The following is a 21,531-nucleotide window of genomic DNA, read 5'->3' on the forward strand; positions in this document are numbered from 1 at the left end:
TGGTATGTGTATTAAGAAAAAAGAGCAAATAATAAGCAGAAATTTAATATGTCATTAGGTCTGCATTAGCTTTTGCAGTTGTACTAAACATCTGAATTTTTTAAAAAAATTTCATAAAATATTGTATAAGAAAACAATAAAGAGCTGGCTAGTCCAGTTTGAGGTTTCACATTAAAGTATTGCATTTCCTTATCGATTGGTCCTTTTTGTTTTTTTAATCTTTTTTTAATCAATTTTTTTCCTAAAGTGTGTATTATGTGTGCAGAGGTTTTTGTCTTGAAAGACTGGTGCATTGTCTGGATGAGATGAAGTCCATAATTATTATTAATTTTCAAGTAAGTATTTGTACTCCTTTCTCTGCAGCCATAAATTTTCATTATACTTCCTGGAGCTGGACTTTTAATGAAGTTGTTAACAGAAGCCAAACAGTAAGAAAGAAAACTTAAAAAAAAAATGAAAGATTTTTTTTTTTTAAAGTATGAAGCTGCTAGTTTTTCTCTCAGCTCCTGAAAACAGTCATAAGTCTGGTAAAACCCAAAAAATACAATGAGTGAACAGTCAGACAAAACTTTGTCTTCGATACCTTGCACAGCGTATTAACAGAAAGAGGATGCATCCATTTTGTTTCTATTACATAAGGTAATACTGAGAGTTGAGGGAATTAAGTGCTTGGATTCAGATCCATTTTTTTTCTGTTTACTGGTTTGAGTTATCTGGACAAGATTCAGTTACTAGTATTTGATAGTTACCTCTTTTCTGTTCCCAGTTTCAAACAAGGACTTGGTGTTGTACAGAATTTGAGTTCTTTGCCCTGTATCTGAGCCAAGTGAGTCTTAAGTCCTCATTCAACATAGGCTAAATTGAGCCTTACTTAATCTCTATTTAGGACAAGAATAAATGATCTTGAGATGTGCAAATCTAAAGTACTGTATTTACCTGCTCACGTACTCAGCAACTTACTCTTACTGTTTCCAGTTGTGTAAACTATTGCTGTAGTGTTTTGTTCACTTCAGGAAAAAATCTGCTATGATTATGGGGCTTGCTAATACACGTTTAGAATTACTTCAACGTTTGATTGAGATGGGCTTTCAGGAGGAACCATCTCTTCTCAATGCAAAAATTTGACATACATGCTAAGAGCTACATCTTGAAGGGTAAATGACAGCTACTGCCATCTGAAAAAAATGTCTTCTCTGAATAACAATATTTTAGAGAGTGCAAGCGTTGACCAAACACGATTCTTCTACAGGAGGTTCAAACAACAGCTCTTGGTCCTCCTGGTTCAGGTGAAGTCAGTAATGCCATGAGCTCTGATGCGTAAGGACAAAAGGGCACACTTTTTTAATATGGAAAAGGAAAAACAAATAGATGTGATTTCTAGAAGTATTAATGACACTCTGGCAAATGCAGGGTGTTTCAAAAAGATGAACCTGATTTCGACTTCAGCTTTGGTCCATCTTCTTGAAACAGTGCGTGTTTGGAAACCAGGGCCCTGCGCAGGTGCTGAGCCGCCACCGGCGGAGCTGAGCAGGGCCGCGGGCGCTGGAGCAGCTGCCATAAAAACAAATTCAAGGGGAAAAGCAGAAATGAGGACGATGGACAGTTCGAGGTCGTGCCGCGGTGCGGTTGCTCGGTGCCTCAGCGGGCGGTCACATAACGGGCTCTCTTGAAGGAAACCCGCGAAATCCTCCTCGCACCCCCCGCCCGGCGCGGGCCCCGGCCCCGGCCGCCCCCGGCCCTCTGAGCGCTGTGGGGAAGGTGGGCAAACCAGGGCCACGGGAGCGCAGGGAGACGCCGGCGGCCGTGCCCGGGCTGCTTCGCCACAGACCCAGCGGCGCCGCTGCCGCCCCCGTCCCGCCGCCCCTCGCAAGGGGGGCGCCGCCATCGGGCCTGCGCAGTGCAGCGGGGAGCGCTCGCCCTCCGCCCTGCCCTGCCCTGCTCTGCCCGCCCGCGGGGCTGACCGCGCCGGGGCTCGCCGCCCCGCTCCCGCCGGGCTGGCGGCGGGCACCGGGGGTCGCGCTGCGCCGCGCCACCGCCCCGCCCGCGCTCTGATGGGACTGGCGGAGCCGGCGCCATGGCCGCTCTGTACCAGAGCGCGGACCCGTCCGCCTCGGCCTCGCCGAACAAGCTGCTGGCGCTGAAGGACGTGCGGCAGGTGAAGGAGGAGACCACGCTGGACGAGAAGCTCTTCCTGCTGGCCTGCGACAAAGGTACCGACCCCGCTGCCTGGCCCGGCCACGCCTGCCTCGCCCTCGGGGAGCGGAGGCCTCGGCTCCGAGGGCCCGACCCCGCCCCTGTCCCGCAGCAGCGCAGCGACTGCGGTGGCTCAGGCGGGGGCTGGCGGCAAATACTGCGGGTGCCCGCGCCTCAGCCTGGCGGGGCCCCGCCGTGCCCCGCACGGGGCTGCTGCCCGGACACCGCCGCCTCTGGCCGAGCCGCAGCGCCCGGCCCGGGGGAGCCGCCCGGCCCGGGGGAGCCGCCCGGCCCCGCAGCCTCCCGCTGCCGGCGGGCGGAGGGGAAGGCGCGCTGGGCCGCCTCCTGCGCTTGTGGGGAGTTTGTTTTGTGTCAGATATTTGCCGTGCTCACTCTTAAATGAGACTGTGAGTAGGTAGTTATTGTAAAATTGGGGGTTTATTTAAGTATTTCCAGAATGACTGAGACTGGCTTCCTATGATTTGTGCCCAGGGTGGTGGATGGGAAGAGATTTTTCCTTTCTAAAATATGCTACTTATTTTAAGTATATATTTAGCTACCCTTGAGTAGGAACAATCTTAAACTCATCTCAGTGTGTCTGAAGTGTTGGACCCTGAGACAGGCATTTAGCTGTGTGCTGAAGGGTTCCGTGTAGCTCAGGCCGGTGGCAGAAGCCGCTGTGTTTACACAGAGCTGTCTGCTGGCGCTGTGTTTAGGTTCGTTCCCAGCCCTACCAGTATTTGTGCGGAGATGTTCGCCAGCGGGTTAGCAGGTTTGCCCTGGTGCTCTCTTACTGCCGGCAGCCCTGCTGCTGCTGCAGACCTGTTTGTAGCATTGTAGAGTGGGCTTCTCTGACCCAATGGCTCTTTGAACCCAGAAGCCTTCTCTGATGTAGTTGAACTTGATGTTTCTTGTGTCTCGCAGGTTATGTATGAGCTTTTGCCCCGGCTTTGAAAAGTACCCATGCTTGTGTGTGTGTGTTTGTTTTTAGGACTGAAACTAAAGGGGTGGATTAAAATACATCTTGGCACTTTCCTGAAGGAGATCTTCTGAAATATCTTTAGTTTTCTCCCTGATGAGAGAATGCTTATCTACCTTGACATCTTAATTGTCTGACATATTCAGCATCTGTTGTCAGTTACGGAACATTGTCTTGTTTGATGGTACCTGGTACTTGTAACGTTTACATGCTTTTAGTGCTTTATAATAATACTAAGTGACATTCATAAGGTACTTGTGCAGGTGACTATTACATGGTCAAGAAACTCTTAGAAGAAAACAGCTCAGGCGAAATGAACATAAATTGTGTGGATGTGCTTGGACGAAATGCCATTACCATAACCATTGAAAATGAAAACTTGGACATACTACAGCTTCTTTTGGATTATGGCTGCCAGGTATACAACACATAAGTTATTGACGTTTTTCAGTGTACTCGTCAATCATGACAAATGTATAGTAACATTTTCAATTATATTAACAAGTCAGAATTTGATTTTAAATATTATTCCTGTTGCAGAGATAATATATAGATTATCTTCAAGCAATACAGTTTATAGTCAGAGTCTATCATATTAAAAAGTGTAGAATGCAGAGATCTCTTTGGATGTGAAGTATGCTAACTTTTTTTAAATGGTAGCACAGTTAGAAAAATGCACATTGTGTTAGATTATTTTAAGTTAGGGAAAGCATGTGTTTCTGTAGCACTTTCTTCTTAAACTTGATCTGTGCTTGATGGCAGAGGCAGTTTCATACCAACAATACTTCCTTAATGTAATGTGACATCTCTGCTGCTGCTGGGAGAGTTGCAGCTGTGATGGCTGCATAAGTAAGACAAGGAAAAGTACTATTGTTTGTTAGGTTGTTTGATATTGGATGGAAAAAAAAAACAAGAAGCTTTCCCCTCCCCGGATCACCTTTTTAGTGGCAAGAATAAAAGCTGTGTCTTTTTATTTTTAAAGTAAAAATTTGAATTTTCTAAGCCGAATTAAAAATAAAATTAAAATTAAAAATAATAATATCAACTGTATGGAAAACAAAAAGCTGGAACAACAGCCTCAATATGTGTTTTGACCATATGTGTGGTGATAATACAGAACGTCATTGTAGTACTTTAAAAATAAGTTACAAAAAAAAAACAACAGTAAAATGCAGTTTGGCTTCAGATTGACTCTTCATGGCGTTTAAGTCATTACTGTTTTCACATGTGACTTGTTTTCTTTCCTTAGTCATCGGACGCACTTTTGGTGGCTATTGACTCAGAAGTGGTGGGAGCTGTCGACATTCTACTGAATCACCGACCAAAAAGATCCTCCAGACCAACCATTGTCGTTGAGTGTTGCTATTCCTTCATTTTCTGTTGGGGAGTTCAGGGGCTGTGCTATTGTGTTCTGAGTAACTGTAGTATGTAAAACAATGTTCTTAAATGAAATTCCACATCTCTAAGGTCGTAGAATCTATACATTAGGGATTATTTTTATTGCCTCTTTTGTCTTAAAGAATAGAGTACATTGTTTTGCTTTACCACCTAGGGAAACCAGTGGCCTTACACATGCCAAATGCTAACAGATGCCTAGTTAGTCAGAAGAGAAAAAAAAAATAGAGTGGCTGTAAATGTTTCTTGTGGACTGTTTGCAAGCTAGTTAGCAGCCTTGACCAATAATGAATATATTCATGTGTTGAAGCTTCCTAGATTTTTCAAGTAAATCTGTAAACATCAGATCTTCACCTTGAAATTTAATCTGTTGAAACTTATCTTGACAATGCTCAAGTATCAAAGTTTATTAAAAGTTCACAAGTAGAGGTGGAGGAAGGGAAGGAATAAGGCATTGTGTAACAGAGTACAGGTATAGTCATGATATATGTATACAGGTATAGTCATGATATATAATGGAGTGCAGGTATAGTCATGATATTTTTTTCTGTGCTTACATAGTGTAAATATAATTATTTTTTCTTAAATTAGAGCAAAATTCAGTTTTTAGGATCATGCATGTGTGCTGGAGAAGGTAGGCACTGAATGCCAGGTTTTCTGTGTAAATAAACCAGGACCATTTCTGTGTCCTTTCTTCGTTTTCCAGGATTTATCTGAGAGGTAATTAAATATTGTTACAAATTTTTCTTTATTTTCATGTTATGAAACATAGGAAAATATTTTGAAGGAGGGATTCATTGTTGAACAGGCAAACAAAACTCCTACATTTAAACACCGTCATAGGACTGTATGTAATAAATTTAGATATTTGCTACGTTTTATTCCAGAAACTAATGGAACGCATTCAGAATCCGGAGTACTCAACGACCATGGATGTGGCACCTGTCATTTTAGCGGCTCATCGTAACAACTATGAAATTCTCACCATGCTGCTGAAGCAAGACATATCATTACCCAAACCTCATGCTGTAGGTTGTGAATGCACACTGTGTACTGCAAAGAACAAAAAAGACAGTCTGCGACATTCCAGGTAAGAATTACCAGTCACAGACAGTAATAAAAAAATTCTTATCTTAATTCTCTGGTGTTGCTTGGATCAGCTTCAGTGTGTTCCCTTTTTCTCTTTAAGATGAACATTAAGAGTGGATTCCTTTAATATATTGTAACCATTCTTGTGAGAGATGGTAGTTCTCAGGGTTGGGTTGTGCATATTAAGCTAAGTGCTGAAACCACAACTCTTTCTTTTTTACCGATTGTGTCACAAACATTCTAGCTATGTTGGGCTAGGAGCACTGGGATTATGCAAATAACGTTTTTCTTTAGTTAGTTAATACTTGGGGTTTTTTGAGCCAGAATGAGGAGGTGGATAATTTTGTATCCTGTTTCTAAAAGTGTTTATGTAGCATGGATTGATCTAAAGCCTTATTTTTTTTCAGTATTTTTGAAAGTAGATAGCTTTTTAATAAAGGCTTAAATGAGGAGAGGGATTTACCAATCTTAACAATATTTTTTCTGGTTAACTTGACTATGTATTTGAGGGTTGAATATGATATAATATGTGAGAGGGTGAAAAATCACAGAGCTCAAAGATCATATTGTATATAATATGCAATTACAATATGCAGTTAATTAATACATAATTACTCCAGTATGTATGCAAAATACTAAAAAATAAGGGAAGTGAAAGGGTAATTGTTACTGGCATTCCGCTACTACAGGCTCCATTCTGGTATCCATCTGATACACTGTGTCATTAACTTCAGTATGAGAAAAAGTGTCAGGGAGTCCCAAGCAAACAAACAAACAGTAGAAAAGCTTGAGATAACAGCTCTTAGCTTAAACTAGAACAGATAACATACTTTTCAGTGTTCATGAGTTACTAATTTTGCAAGAGGCAAACATCCCTTCAGATGCTTTTCCTGAATTAACTTTTTTGTATTGCACATTAAAGCTCCCCACTGTTTTTAATTTATATTTTAAAGTAGAAGGTTGCCTTACATGCTTTATTTCCCTCTCGTATTTCCACTTGAAAAATCATAAGAACTACCGTATAACACGTAAAATGTCAAAATTTTACCAATAATTTTATCCTTCTGCTGATGTATTGATGACAACTGAAGTAGTGGTGAAAAGAAGAGGGAAGCAGGTTGGCCAGTTTTTAAGGATTATAAGCATGTGAAGGACAGTATCTTCCATGATGTATCACTTGAATGCTTGTAGTCTCTGATTTTAATAAACCCAATTGTTTTGTCTTTCATCTGACTGTTTTAAGCAAACTCGTGGAATGGGTTCTGATTTGGAGCTGCTAATCAAATGAAACGTCTTCATTTTGCTTAATGTTCTTTTGTCACAGGTTTCGTCTTGACATTTATCGGTGTTTGGCCAGTCCTGCTTTAATCATGTTGACAGAGGAGGATCCGATCCTGCGAGCTTTTGAGCTTAGTGCGGACTTGAAAGAATTAAGCCTCGTTGAGGTTGAATTCAGGTAGGAATTCAAACTAACCAACTTCATACTTTCATGAAATTACATCTATAGAGATGCGTATGTATTAGAAAAGGTTTATTCTTAATTTTTTGTAATGGGAGTGTTTAAACCAATAATTAGACATAATAACAAGTTATATAATTTATGCCTCATTAGCAGTCATTCTGACAGTTTAATTACTTTAAAAACTTTTAGGTCTAGAGACAGTTCAATGTGTATAGTTGCACCAACAGTTCAAATTTCAGCTCTATTTTGGAAAAATAAATAGAAATTATGCTAAATGCTGACATATTTCAAGATTGCACACCTATTAATCATATCAGTGTTTCATTAGTACTCTGCACTTGATTTTTCCCTACATCAGGATAGAAGTATGCAACACCCTGTTTGTACTGACCCAACTCATGTTGAAAGTTGTTTGGGTGTTGTTTCTTAATTTTGCTCCTTTATATTATAAGACTCTGAATAGCATGTAAGATTTCGTCCTGAAAATGCCCTGTCTATTTAATGAACAAATTCTCAGTATAATTTTATGTTAAAACTATTCAGGTTTCTACCATTTTGAAACTTACCAGCACAAAAGCTTGTATTTTTTCTGAGACCATGAAAGGAAATAATTGTAGGGGTAAAATTCTACTTTCCTAAACAACATATGAATTTTCTGGTTTTATAGCTGATTGTCTGTCTTAATAATTGAGTTTGAATGTTGCATTTACATGATACAATTTGGCACTAAAACGCACTATGAGCCAGGTGAGACAAGCAAATCATGTGCTTTATTTTCTTGTGTTTATTGTATGAATAAATAGTATTCAGTAAATAGACCTTAATTTTCAGATGACAGGAGTAACACAAAACTCAAAGTAACTTCCAAGTGGAAAGTCCACATGATAACTTCCCAGCGCGATGTATTGTGACTACTACGCTTTCTCGTCTCCTGAAAATAATTCTAACCTTTAACTCTTTATATGAAACTCATAAGAATTTGTATACTGCAAGTAATTTCTCATTTTTATTCTGTCTAGTGGAGTTGCAAACTAAACTGAAGCGTAATTGTTATGGTACATGGTGAAACTTACTTGGAATTGCCTTTGGAATGCTTGGACTTTGACATGATTGTTGTTTGGTTTTGGTTTTTATTTTTTTTAAATTTGTTATAACATAACATACAATCCCAACCAAAACCAGTTAATGATTTGATGGAAAACATATACGAGCAGTGTAATAGTATGTACTGTTTCTGTGTCCTTCAGAAATGATTATGAGGAGCTAGCTCAACAGTGCAAAACCTTTGCTAAAGATTTGCTTGCCCAAGCACGCAATTCACGGGAGCTGGAAGTTATTCTGAATCACACATCTAGCGATGAACACGTAGACAAGCGAGGATTGTTGGAAGAAAGGATGAACTTAAGCCGCTTAAAACTTGCAATCAAGTATAATCAAAAAGAGGTTTGTCTTTGCAGTAATTAGATTTCTGTATCATATTTTGCTAGTAATTAATTTAATTGTTTGTTCTGCCTCTAGACATAGAAGTGGAAATAAATTTTCAAGAATTATAGAAGAGGTGGTAATACACAGGACATCTGCATGTGAAACAGGGAAATTATCTTGCGACATACTGAGTGTTTCTTCAGTATTTACTGTGGTGAAGAGTTTAGTATTTTCTGTATTGGACTATAGACTGCTCTCTTAGGAACAGCTCTCATAGTGGCCATTATTTGTTCAGATCCTCATTAAATCCTTGCCTAGGGAGGCACAGATCCTTAGGTGCCATACATCATTTGTCATCTTCTTGCCTGTCATTAGCTGTTCAGCTTTGGCTCAGGCCTCGTCTGTGCTGTTCAGTAATTATGTCAGACCTGTGCGAGTATAACTGAATGGCGCCTCTGTTCTGGAATAGTGGCGCCTTTCGTGCCATCAGTATGGAACTTCTTTCATGCAGTAAGTCATTGTTGTCTTTATCCGTTAACAAATTATAACTTCAGTTTTGCTGTACTAGAAGGCAAGTGGGTATTTGGAGGATTCTGGTACAAGAACCGGGAGACAAAGTTTCCTTTCTATGCAGAATCCATTTTTAGTTAGCATTTGCAGAAGGCATTATAATTCTGTTGTACGTATTTAGCCTTAAACTGTTTGTGAAACTGTTAAAATACATAGTGTTTGAAAGTTGTAGTTACGGAATATCTTAGAACCAGCATTACACATTTTTGGTGTGCATTAAACAAGAATAACGAAGCATTTCAGATGTTCTGGTTTTGAGCATAGCTTGTTTTTACCACAGTGGTTGGAGAATAACATTTTTTTACGTGGTATGAGGAAAGTATCTTTGAGGAATTTGTTTTGTTTCTGACAAGTGAACTATGGAGACAGTTTTTCATGGTGCTTTATGAAATGTGATTATAATATCAAGGTTCTTTTTGTTGATATTTTTTAAGTGACAAGACAAACCATCTTCTAGTGAAATATGTTCTTTTATAACTCCATGCAAATAAGCATCTGAAATTTTAAACTACCTTTGCATATTCCACATAACCTTCAGAATGAAATTATCTTCTTTTGAGTGACTGATACGACATAGCTTATTCTGACTTAAAATTAACCCTGGTGAATAGAGCCATAATGATTTTAAGAACTGATATGTGTAAAACTGCTTGGTCGCTTCAGTCCTCATCTTACAAGGTGGTGTGTTTTACAATGTGGATACTATTTTGCAATAACAGTATCTTACTCTTCAGATAAGATCACTGTATTTTATAACGACAGACAATGAAGCTCTCTGAGGTATGATGTTATTTATATGCTAGATTTATAAGTAATTATACATCAAAATTCATTCTTAACCTGAAAACCATTAAAAATCCAGTATGTATAATTCATGTTTAGTTGCTGGCTTTAGTATGATATTAAAATATTGGATGCTTATGATCATAATAGGTCCATAGAACTTCTGTTGTCTTTTAACTATTTCAGCTTAAAATTCTTGCCTTTTCCTGTTCATTGGTGACTATGCATAGTTTGAAAATGGATTTTATTAATAATAATGAAAGTTAATCATTTATATTAAGAAACCTGAGACTGATTTATTGTTTATTTCTTTTTCTTTTTTTTTCCCCTTTCCCTAGTTTGTGGCTCAGTCTAACTGCCAGCAGTTTCTGAACACAGTATGGTTTGGCCAGATGGCGGGCTATCGACGCAAGCACACATGCAAGAAAATTTTGACTGTTTTGATGGTTGGCATTTTCTGGCCGGTTTTGTCCCTGTGTTACTTGTTAGCCCCTAAATCTCGAGTAGGTCGAATAATTCACACTCCTTTTATGAAGTTTATTATTCATGGAGCTTCGTATTTCACATTTCTGTTGTTACTTAATTTGTATTCCCTTGTCTACAATGAGAATAAGAAGAATACAATGGGACCAGCCCTTGAGAGAATAGACTATCTTCTGATAATATGGCTAATAGGTATGTATGATATCAGTAGATTGCATGACGATTGCAGACACTGATCAAACTATAATGAGTTGTACTACCTTCTTATGAAATTGGCATGTTACTCATTGCTCCACTAAAGTTTACTCTTTGAGGAGTATATTGTTATGGGAAAAGCAAAACAAACAAACAAACAAAATACCCCACCAACCCAAAACATGTTTTGAGGAAGGGCTGTGAAGTGTTGGAACAATCTCTAGTTATCGCAGAAAGTGAAGTATCAAAGAGAATTTTGTAGGCTGTAATAGAAGTGGTACATCAACAATAAGTATCAGCTTGGTCTTTCATGACTATTCTGTAGTGCCTGATTTGAAAAGTAATAATAGAATTTGGACTTGTTGCAGAGTTGGCCCATTGTTTAAAGAAACAAGTACATATGCTGTATGCTTTTGTGTGCATACGTATGCCCACATGCTCCATCTTAGTCTAATAAATTGAAGGTGTGTGTTTCTCTCATCCTTGTTTTAAAACACAGCAACGAGTGTCATTTTCCCATATAACTTTCCAATTCTATGTGTCATTGTCGCTGATTATCATAACTGTACCCAAACAACTGCATGTTAATTCTGGTTGATGCAGTAGAGGGAGCACAGGTATAATTTTTGTTGAGTACTCATGAACTTCTGTCTTGGTTGGAAATTCATAAAACCTTTTAACATGTTTTTGCTTGTTTGGTGTGTGTTGTTTTTACATTAAAATTTGGTAAATAAATTCATGGGAATTTCTACTTTAAGGTAATTAGATATGTATCATTTGGTTGCCTGGACTTCTAAAAAGCAATGATATAGTTGAAAGCACCACAGTTTTTATCTAAGTAGTTGTGAGTGGCTTATTTGTTATTCTATGGTAAGGCTTTTTGTAATGGTGATTCCTTTTGTTGTTTGGCTGCATTAAAACTGTTGGGTAGTTCATGCAGATTTTGGAAATAGCAAGTAGCCCACACACAAACACATGCAGATCTTAAACTTGAAAGCTTCAAATGTTGAGTACAAGTGAGTGTTACAGACTCCTCCTTTGTTTGAGATTCAATATCTGATTCTAGAAATTCTTCCGGTCCATCAAATCTAAAGTAGACGGAAAGAGTGTCATTAGGTGGTCTTGGAAATTTTAATGAAAGGTTGTAGAAACATTTTGTTTTCTTCATGTAGTATTTTAAGGTGGATTTCAGATAAGATTGAAAAGTGACCTTTAAGTAACCTAATTACTAAAATCAGGTTATTTTTGACATTATTTAATCTTAAGATTTTTTTAAAATAGGAATTGCATTTATAGCTTAAGTGCATATTTTATAATCACATATTGTACTGTTGAAAAGGAATTAATTTAGAAAATGTGTGACAAAATCAACTGGAATAAAAAGAACCAAGTAATAAGGATTTACCTGCATTATTGTCTTGCATAGTCCCATTAAAATACTTTTTAACAATCAATGTCAAAACGGCCACAACAGAATTTCTAATACTTAGTTAGCAGCTGGTTTTGTGTTCTGCTAGATAAACTTTCCAAATCATGAATATAGTAATTTTCTTTTTGAAGTTATTGAGCCTAAATCATTCAAGTGTCTTCCCTAGCAAAATAAAGCAACAGGGAACTCAAATTCTTGTGTGTGTAAATAACATCAGTTATAGCATCTTCTACCTCTCCAGCTCTTTTTACTGATTCTGGGACAAGTTTACTGTAAAATACATGATGATCATGTGGAAGGGAACAGAGATTGTTCTCTAGAAATATTTTCTTTATAACCAGGAAGGAGAGTTGATGTAAGTCTTCTAATGAACTGCGCACAGCAGTTAGTTTTTGCTGCTAATGTTATTTAATGACAGTTAAGTTAGGAAAAATTTCTTCATTTTGGATCATTTCAGTAACACACACTTCTGAGAAACACTTGATACTTCATACAGAAATATAATGCTTTCTATAGTGCTTTTCATTTCCTCTCAAGCCCTTTTTTTATTGGAGAATGTGTTTCTTAGCTGTAAAGTAGGTTTGAAAAGCTTAAACATTCTGTTGCCTTATGCTTAATGCTTTTAACCCAATGCAATGCTTTTAGTAAATCTACTTAATTACTTCTTTCTGTTAGCTAAAATATCATTTACAAAAGCCAGTTAAAAGTGCTTTAGTTGTAAAAGAATATGTATTCAGTGCAATGGATTGACTTCCCTGGTGTTTGGTTGTTTTATTTTTCCTGCAGGAATGGTGTGGTCAGATGTTAAAAGACTCTGGTATGATGGTTTAGAAGACTTTTTAGAAGAATCCCGTAATCAGCTTAGTTTTGTCATGAATTCTCTATATTTGGCAACTTTTGCTCTCAAAGTAGTTGCCCATAACAAGGTGAGCACCCATCTTCAGAGATGCAAAGCTCCTCAGGGACCAACTGGGCAAATATAAATTTAGCACATTGCTGCAAAATATGTGAAGATATGTTACATGTGGTATGTTAGTTGTGGTGTGTTGTAGTTAAGTGTACCTTTAGTAATAGCCTATTACATGGATACAGTTTAAGCTTCCGAGTTGTGTTCTATGTGATCTAGGCCATGTAGTTGTCAAGATTGCTGGTCTTGCTGCATCTTGGGCTTCGAAGAGAAGTTGATGAGGCAAATAGGGGGTTAGAAAAAGCATCAAGACATCTCCAAGTACTCAAGGACCCCAAATAGGGCAGCTGCCTTCCTCGTAAGAACTGGCTGCTCTTCCAAACGGCTTGGATTGGCATTTGGGGAAATCTCCCCATACAGCTCATCTGATTTGGCATTTGAGTACCCCTGATTCCATAGAACAGTACTCTGCAGAAAGCTAATAGTAATCTCTGTGTTTAGATTGACTAACGCTTTTTTGTTACAGAAGAATTTATTAAGCTTTAGATTACATATGCTCAGATGTCATAGGTGGATGTGTTTGGGCTTGGTGTTTTGTTTTGGGGGTTTTTTGTTGTTGTTGTGTTTTGGGTTTTTTTATTTGTTGTTTTTTGTTTGGTGAGAGTTTTTTTTGGTTGCTTGGTTTGTTCTTTTTTTTTTTGGTAAGGAAAAAAGCACAAAGGCCATAGAGAAGCCTTGTCTTTTCTCTTTGAAAAGCCATCTGGATTTAATTGGAGATACAAGTTTTGAAAATGATCATTCCCATTCTGTTGCATGTGTTGTTAGCTGCACAGCATATGGCAAGCTGCCAGACCCATCGAATATGCATATTCTGGCAAAATTCAAGGCAGTGCAGTAGCACCATTATTTTGTGTTGCAGACTGTGAGCTGACAGCTGTCTGGCAGCTGGGAGGGACATAAACTGGTTCAGTTCTTCCCAGCTCGGTGTTTGGCTCACTTCCCTATCCTTGCCTGGATGCAAAGGCTGGTAATTCTTTGGAAAAGAAAGCTTCATTTCTTGAAAAAAAATAGAGAATACCATGTTGGGCTGCCTTCCCAACCATTTGCTTTTCAACCAGCACGTCTACAGTAGTAGTTCCTTTGCTGAGAGCCTTTTGCTGCTAATTTAAGTTGTAACCTTTTTGAAGATGCAGGACTCCTGTCCTATGCAACAGGCACATGATGGCTTTTTTGCCACTTTTACATGGCAAAAAATATTTTTATACTTTATAAATTATTTACAAAACCAAATAAAAATGCTTCATTTACATCTTAGGTCCGTATTTTAGACACTGAAGCTGTAAGAAATAAGGATGAGTCTCTGTAACAGAAGGATTTGTACACATGCAATTGCAATGTATAAAAACATGTTTATCTGTGTTTCTTGCCATCTTTGTGCAGCACAGTTTCAGGCAAGTTATTTTAGAGCAACTTTGAGTTCACTAGTTTTTGAACATCCATTTTGAGAGATCAGAAGCTGGTAATATAAATGCTGGATATTTTCAGCCAAGCCGAAAGTTAGGGATCTGTGGATTATTCCATGAATAGCTGAATAGTACCTAGTGGGTTTCCTTTGGGGTGTGTTTACACCAAGTTTACTTGTGACTCCCCTTCTCTGTAGTCATTCATAAAATCCCTTGAAGGAACCCCAGATCCTAAGTACTTCTATATCTTTCTAAAGCTGGTTAAGACCAGCTGTCACTACATTGAAATTGCATGGGTACATTAGTTAGGTGTTGAATTTAAATCATCTGATTTCTGGCTCCCCCTGGAATGGCTTTTAAAATGTCTTTTCTAAAAAGAGTGAGATATCCGAAAGCAGTAAGCCATCTATGACTCGTATGTGTTAATTTCTTTTATGCTATTGCCTGTTCTGGAGGCAGAAGTAGGGAGCGGTGCCTGTCTGTATTTACAATGTCAGTGATCTCAGTTTGTCCTTTTTACATTGCAGTTTCATGATTATGCTGAAAGGAAGGACTGGGATGCGTTCCATCCTACCCTGGTGGCAGAAGGTCTTTTTGCTTTTGCTAATGTTCTTAGTTACCTGCGTCTCTTCTTCATGTACACAACCAGCTCTATTCTGGGACCACTGCAGGTGAATATCAAATATTAAACTTGATCTTAATTTGGTATGAAGTCTTACAGAAAAGAGAAAAAGGCCAAATTAAAGTAAGCAAGTCAGAGTAAAAAGTAGAAAGAAGTAATATTGTATTGAAGTTTGGTTTTTTAATCTCTCATGTAAAGCTTACTGATTTAGATGGAAAAGGTAAGAAAAAGAGTGGAAGACCTAGTGTAGTTCACTTTCTAACAGTATTTTTTTTCCCCATGGTAACTGTACCTATACTGTTTTCATGTGTTCTTATCTTAACAGACTACATAAGTGTTTGCAGTTCGAAAACTGTAAGGATCAGGTTCTTCGGTAAAGTCCTGTGCAAATGACCATCCTAATTTCTCTCTGAAAGATAGAAGAATGAGATGTGTAGCAAGTGAATAGTAATCAAAAAAGGCTTTTTATGCCTGTGATCTCACTGAAGTTAAATATAGAGTTGAATTTATTTGAAAAATATAAATCTCTCAAGAGTATTGAAACAATAATCTATTTATAGCCAGTTATAAGAATCACAGAATGGCTGGGGTTGGAAGGGACTTGGTGGACCCAAGGGTGCAAAATACAGAAGGTCTCATACCTTTGAGGGTAGGGGAGGGAACCTGTACTATTATTAAGACATCGCATTTCAGATACAATTACCTCCCTCAATCCTTTTTTAGATTAGAAGGAGGAAGAAAGCAGCCTTCTAAAAAATATTGTGAGTAGAAGTCACCTCTTATTCTACTAGCAACATTTTTTGCCTTTCTTTGGTTTATCTGTTCAGCTTTAGTCCTCAGCACTGACTGATTGTTACTTTGCCAGGGAAAAGCCCTTACAAACTGAAGTACCTGTTGTTAAAAGCGGAGCTCACTGAAAAAAGCTTTGTGTCAGTATTCTTCCAGCTTCTTTGGCCTTTCTGGGAGGGTTATGATGATAAATCAGATCAGACAAGTCTCTGCTTTTTTGTTCCGATGATTCTGTTTATTTTTTTATTTATTTTTCCCGTGATAGTGACACAATTTAGTTAATATAGCTGGTTGTCAACATCATCACTGGGTTTGCAAGTGTCTGGTGAGTGAAAAGATGCTTGGAATGAATAAGGTCATCATCCGGTGATTTATACTGATGGAATTGTCCTAATAGTTGAAATCAGTGCTTTGTCTTCTCTTCTAATGCACAGGACTAGTTTTAAGAGCGTTGTGGCAAGAGGATGATCTGCACAAAGGCAGAATAAGTATTTGGGAGCAGCAGTTTTTTAAACTCTTGCTCTGCAGCTGGAGCTATACTGAAGGAGGTTCTGAAGTAAATAGTTTTGGCTCACATCGTTAGGTCTTGTATGAAGGCTTTAGGATCTAGCTGAAAACCTCCAGCTCGAAGGTCCAGCTCATTTTAATGAGTCAGAGTGTTTGATCTTGCTGCACAAATAATTATCTTTTACAATATTTTTGTTTCATACAGAAAAGAAAAATAATTGCTTGTTAAATTTGCCTTCTAAAAACCATCTTAAAAAGTGCTCTAGAAAGAATGTTCATAGTTCTTATAACCAGTTTAATATTATTGGAAGATGCCTGTTTCTCCTCATAGGGTTTTGTTTGGTTTACTTCTTTCCCTTTTCTCTCTGGCTGTGTTGCCGTTAATTATTTTTATTTTTTTTTTCTTTTATACATTTTTTAATGGAACTGTACTTGAATACTTTGAAAAAAATACTTAAGCTTTGGTGTTGCAGTAAGCATCAGATTTGTTATACAAATTGATTGAACACTGAAGTTTCTCCACATTTTAAAGAGATTCACTGTTTAATGTGGATATTTATTTATGTACTAGATCTTTCACAAGTTTTTTATTAGGAGGCTATGTTATGAAATTTCCCAAGTAAATAAAAACAGTCAACAGTCACCCCATTCAGTGGCACACTGAAGCTTATGTTATTACTGTTGGCCAGTATAGCTTGTGCAACAACTCTTACAGTATTTTCTGAAAGTAGGTCACAGAGTTCAGATGGTAGTAATGAAATATGGCATGGAAACCCCACAGCCTGGCAGGAGTGAAGGCAGTTACTATGTTCTCTTAGCTATTAGAGTTATTTTTAAGCATTCAGTTACTTCACTTATTGATTAATAAAACCCATTTTAATACAGATTTGTAAATTGGCTGTGTGTCATGGTTTTGTATTATTAAGTGCAGATCAAGTAATACTTCCCTAGATTAGATCATTAGCTTTCAAATGCTTAGACATTCTAAATACTTAAAAAGGAATAGCGTGACTATATGAAGAGAGCAACTGGTATTTGGGCTGTGTTGTGACACTCTCTTCCAGGCAAAACAGTTTGGGGCGGTTTGGACCATTTGTGCATTTCTGTTTCATCTACTTTGTCTCTCTCTTGCCTGCAACCGTGTGTGAGTTAAACGGTAAATGTTTTGTGTAGGGGTTTGGTTTTTTCTTTGAAAGGACAGATGAGATGAAATTATCATGGGGATTACACTCATCCTCTGACCAAACGAAATAATTACTGCATAGCTCTGCCTGCAGTTGCCGATTCTCCACGTGTGTGGCAAACTGCGCAAAGACGCAGGAGCTGCTGTACAACAGGGATACTCAGTGAGATTCCAGTAGCATGGGAGGGAGCAGGAGCTGGTGCTTCATCTCACAGTAAAATTATGTTTGCAAAACCTGACCAGTGATACAATACTGGACTAGGATTTGGTACAGATTGTGATTCATATAGGATTAGGCTTTCCGCACACTGGTTCATATAGATGATTAGATTTGCCTGACCCCATTTTGTTATTTGCATTGTTTATAACGGTATATTGTTCTCTGAAGAAGTTTGTAGGAAGAGTAATTGAAATGCTGTAATTTTGATGCTGTGTCCATTTAAAAAATTGTGCTTAATGACAAATTAAGTCAAGGTCCTTTCTGTGTTGGAAAGATGTACAATCATGATTGTTTTTTAAAAGATGTATTTATACTGTTGCAAGCGTCTGTGTAGGATATTTTGAAGTGGAAACTAATGATCTGAATTTCATGTCATATCTTCTATATTTTACACTCTTCAGTGTTTATTTTCTTACACACCTACATTGTGTATGTTTAAAATCTTATATAAAACATACAGTGAATTAATTCTGTGTTCTGCAGATGGGCTTTGATGAATTATGATTCTGAATGTTTTGATTAATTCAGTATCCTTATGAAGTGTTTTCTTAACTTCTATGATGGTATTGATGTTCAAGTGCATCTCATTTACTGCTTTTATCTACTGACTTGTGAGTTCTTTATTACCATTGGGATTACAAATAAAGAGCAAGGTGTGCATACTGTTGCTTATGGTTAATTGAAAGTAATTAACTTATTAAGTGATGTTAAGACTACATAAATTTTCTTTTAACATCAGGAATTTTTCACTGAAAAATGGTACAAGGATACCTCCTGATTTTGAGGTCTGGTTAGCATCTGAAATTTTAAGTAAAACATTGAAAATGTAAATAGATATGTTTTCCTCGATTAGAAGCTGAAGGAGAGAGTACGAACAAAAATAACGACATGATTTACTAATACTGGAAATAAATCTACTTCACAGATTTCAATGGGACAGATGCTACAAGATTTTGGAAAATTTCTGGGCATGTTTCTTCTTGTCTTGTTCTCGTTCACAATTGGATTGACACAACTTTATGATAAAGGATTTACTGTAAATGAAGAGAAGGACTGTGCGGGGATTTTCTGTGAACAACAGAGCAATGACACATTCCACTCGTGAGTTTGTTATCTATGAAACAGCTGTATTGTTCCAGCCCTTAATTCCTAGTAATTAAATAAAACTGGAATTTTTCACTGAACTTGAATTTACTTGAAGTAAACATCAAATGAATTTACATGAAGTGTTTGCTTTACCTAACCATACTATTTTTTCTTTCTTTGTAGGTTTATTGGCACATGTTTTGCTCTGTTCTGGTACATATTCTCCCTGGCACACGTAGCAATCTTTGTCACACGTTTTAGCTATGGTGAAGAATTACAGTCTTTTGTGGGTGCTGTTATTGTTGGTACCTACAATGTGGTGGTTGTGATTGTATTAACTAAGCTCCTTGTGGCAATGCTTCATAAAAGTTTCCAGCTGATAGCGGTAAGTGGTTTCTGATTAATTTCCAATAATTGCTAGCTGTATCTTTGGATTTTATACAAATTTCTTCCTATACTGTGTGGACTAATTTACAGACCTACATGGATGAGCTCTGTCTCTGAGCTCAAAAGAGGCATCTTTCCTTCAAATATGAACTTTTAATTTACTTTGATCCAAATAAAATGGGTACTTTGCATGATGAACATGTGCAAGGCTTTGGCCCTCTGGGAACTGAACAATGTCTTGATACAATGGCTGTTCAAACCAAGATGCTATTCTTAATAAGGTGTGGGGCTTGGGCATTTGGTAGGGGATTTATACCTTCATAGCTGAAGTTTTTATTGACACCAGAGTATATAGTGAATTGAAGAGATTTTTTTTTTTGTATTTGAATTATTTAATGTTAGTTACAAATTTATTAACATACTATATAATCTATATATTAAAATACTGTATAATCAAAGCTGAACAACGGTCAATTTTTAAGGTATGATAACATAAAACTTACGAACTAACCTGCTAATAGTTTTGTTTCTGATCTCTGTTAATGTTTCTGATGCTTTAGAATCATGAAGATAAGGAATGGAAGTTTGCTCGTGCCAAGCTTTGGCTTAGCTACTTCGATGACAAATGCACGCTACCTCCACCTTTCAATGTCATTCCCTCTCCCAAGACTATCTGTTATCTTTTCAACAGTCTCAGTAAATGGATCTGTTCTCATACATCAAGTGGCAAAGTGAAACGTCAGAATAGCCTAAAGGTAAGAAATGATTGGGAAAGCTGTAGGCTCTAAAGCTGGAAAGGTGCTGGTTGCTAAAATGAATCAGCAAGTTGCTGCGTGAAGCTGCCTGACACGTGGTGAGTGCTACTAAGATAAATAGGAATTATAGAATAATGTGTGGTGCATCCAAAATATAAATAAATGTTACCTATGTGTATAATACTTAAGTAAGTTTCTATTAACTTTCTGTTTGGGGAATTTCAACCCCGTTTCCTCTAAGCCTCTGTTCCTCCAGAAATAGTCTGGAAAAAGGCTTTGCTTGATTGAAAACTCGTAACCTCAAGGCAGTATGTGCTAATCTCAAAAATGGTGAGGTTAGAGTGTTCTTTGGGGAAAGTAATTTGCTTTAAACATGTTAGAGAAGTGTCAAAATAAATAACCAAAAAGGATCACTGAAGCCTGTCATTGTTGGGGGGAGGGATATTTTTTTTGTTAAATAAACATATTTATTGTACCCTGCAATTTTGCATACTAATTTTGCATGTTCTTGCTGACAAAAATAGCACTAAATAAACTAAATTCAAAGACTTCATGGTATGGGTACTGACAAGCATTCAGGATTATGGAACTCTTAATTGCTTGTAGGATGATTACCAACCCAAATAGATTGAAAATTTTCAGTTTTTACAGTAAATGATAATATAATTTAAATGTTGCTGGCAATTGACATGCATTGTACCTTTTTGTACATCAGGATGTATTTTTAAAATAGCTTTGTTATTTTGTTCATGTTTATTTTCTGTATAATTGTATACCGGCTTTAAGGCTCAAAAATCACTTCTGCATAGTAAATGTGTAATGTTTGTTTAAAGGAATGGAGAAATTTGAAGCAAAAGAGAGATGAGAATTATCAAAAGGTGATGTGTTGCTTAGTCCACCGTTACTTGACGTCCATGAGACAGAAGATGCAAAGCACGGATCAGGCAACTGTGGAAAACCTGAATGAGCTGCGGCAAGACTTGTCAAAATTCCGAAATGAAATGAGAGACCTGCTTGGCTTTCGAACTTCTAAATATGCTATGTTTTATCCAAGAAACTAAGGCCTAATTTCTAAACAAAAAGTCTGTACTTTTAGATGCCTAGAGATGGAAGTGTTGACCAAATAGAAAAGATGATTAATGCACAATAATATATTTGAAAATGCATTTGCATGAGCTGCAGCTAGATGCAGAACTGGTGGAAATAAATGCAAACCCAGATATAGTAATTTTCTTAAGCTTTTAGTGTGTATATAAAATTTGTATATAGGATTTTTTTAATGTTCCTCAGACTGTGGCTGCCAGGTGTCAGAGCTTCATAACTAGCACAACGTGTTCATTTCTTCTATTTTTGCTGGCTATTCCTTTTTGATACTTGTTTTTCAAGTTGTGAGAGAAGATAGGGTTTTTAAGACAAAAATCCAGCCTATGTATATTTTTAATAGAAAAGTCAGATATAGAATAATAGAAAATTTCCAGCACAGTTGGAAATTATGTTTGACTGTAGGTTACAGTGCATGAGAAGACTGTTTGGCTCTGAAAGAGGCAGTTCTAGTGCCAAGTTTTGTATGTTACCCTGGACTGTATGCTAACACTTACAGAAAATCGAA

The 21,531-nt window shown here is 37.5% G+C and overlaps 1 protein-coding gene across 1 annotated transcript; it reads left to right on the plus strand.

Moving 5' to 3' along the window:
• Positions 1 to 2,074: 2,074 nt before the first annotated feature.
• TRPC1 (transient receptor potential cation channel subfamily C member 1) lies at positions 2,075 to 20,983 on the plus strand (the record flags this gene model as incomplete). Its single annotated transcript, XM_080350086.1, has 13 exons — positions 2,075 to 2,210; positions 3,436 to 3,590; positions 4,422 to 4,523; positions 5,455 to 5,657; positions 6,981 to 7,112; positions 8,366 to 8,561; positions 10,235 to 10,571; positions 12,790 to 12,929; positions 14,901 to 15,044; positions 18,620 to 18,795; positions 18,964 to 19,165; positions 19,728 to 19,922; positions 20,756 to 20,983. 13 exons carry the CDS (start codon positions 2,075 to 2,077, stop codon positions 20,981 to 20,983), a joined length of 2,346 nt encoding a protein of 781 aa, XP_080206212.1.
• Positions 20,984 to 21,531: the final 548 nt, after the last annotated feature.

Source organism: Nesoenas mayeri (genome assembly GCF_963082525.1).
Source record: "Nesoenas mayeri genome assembly, chromosome: 9".
Lineage (NCBI taxonomy): Eukaryota > Metazoa > Chordata > Aves > Columbiformes > Columbidae > Nesoenas > Nesoenas mayeri.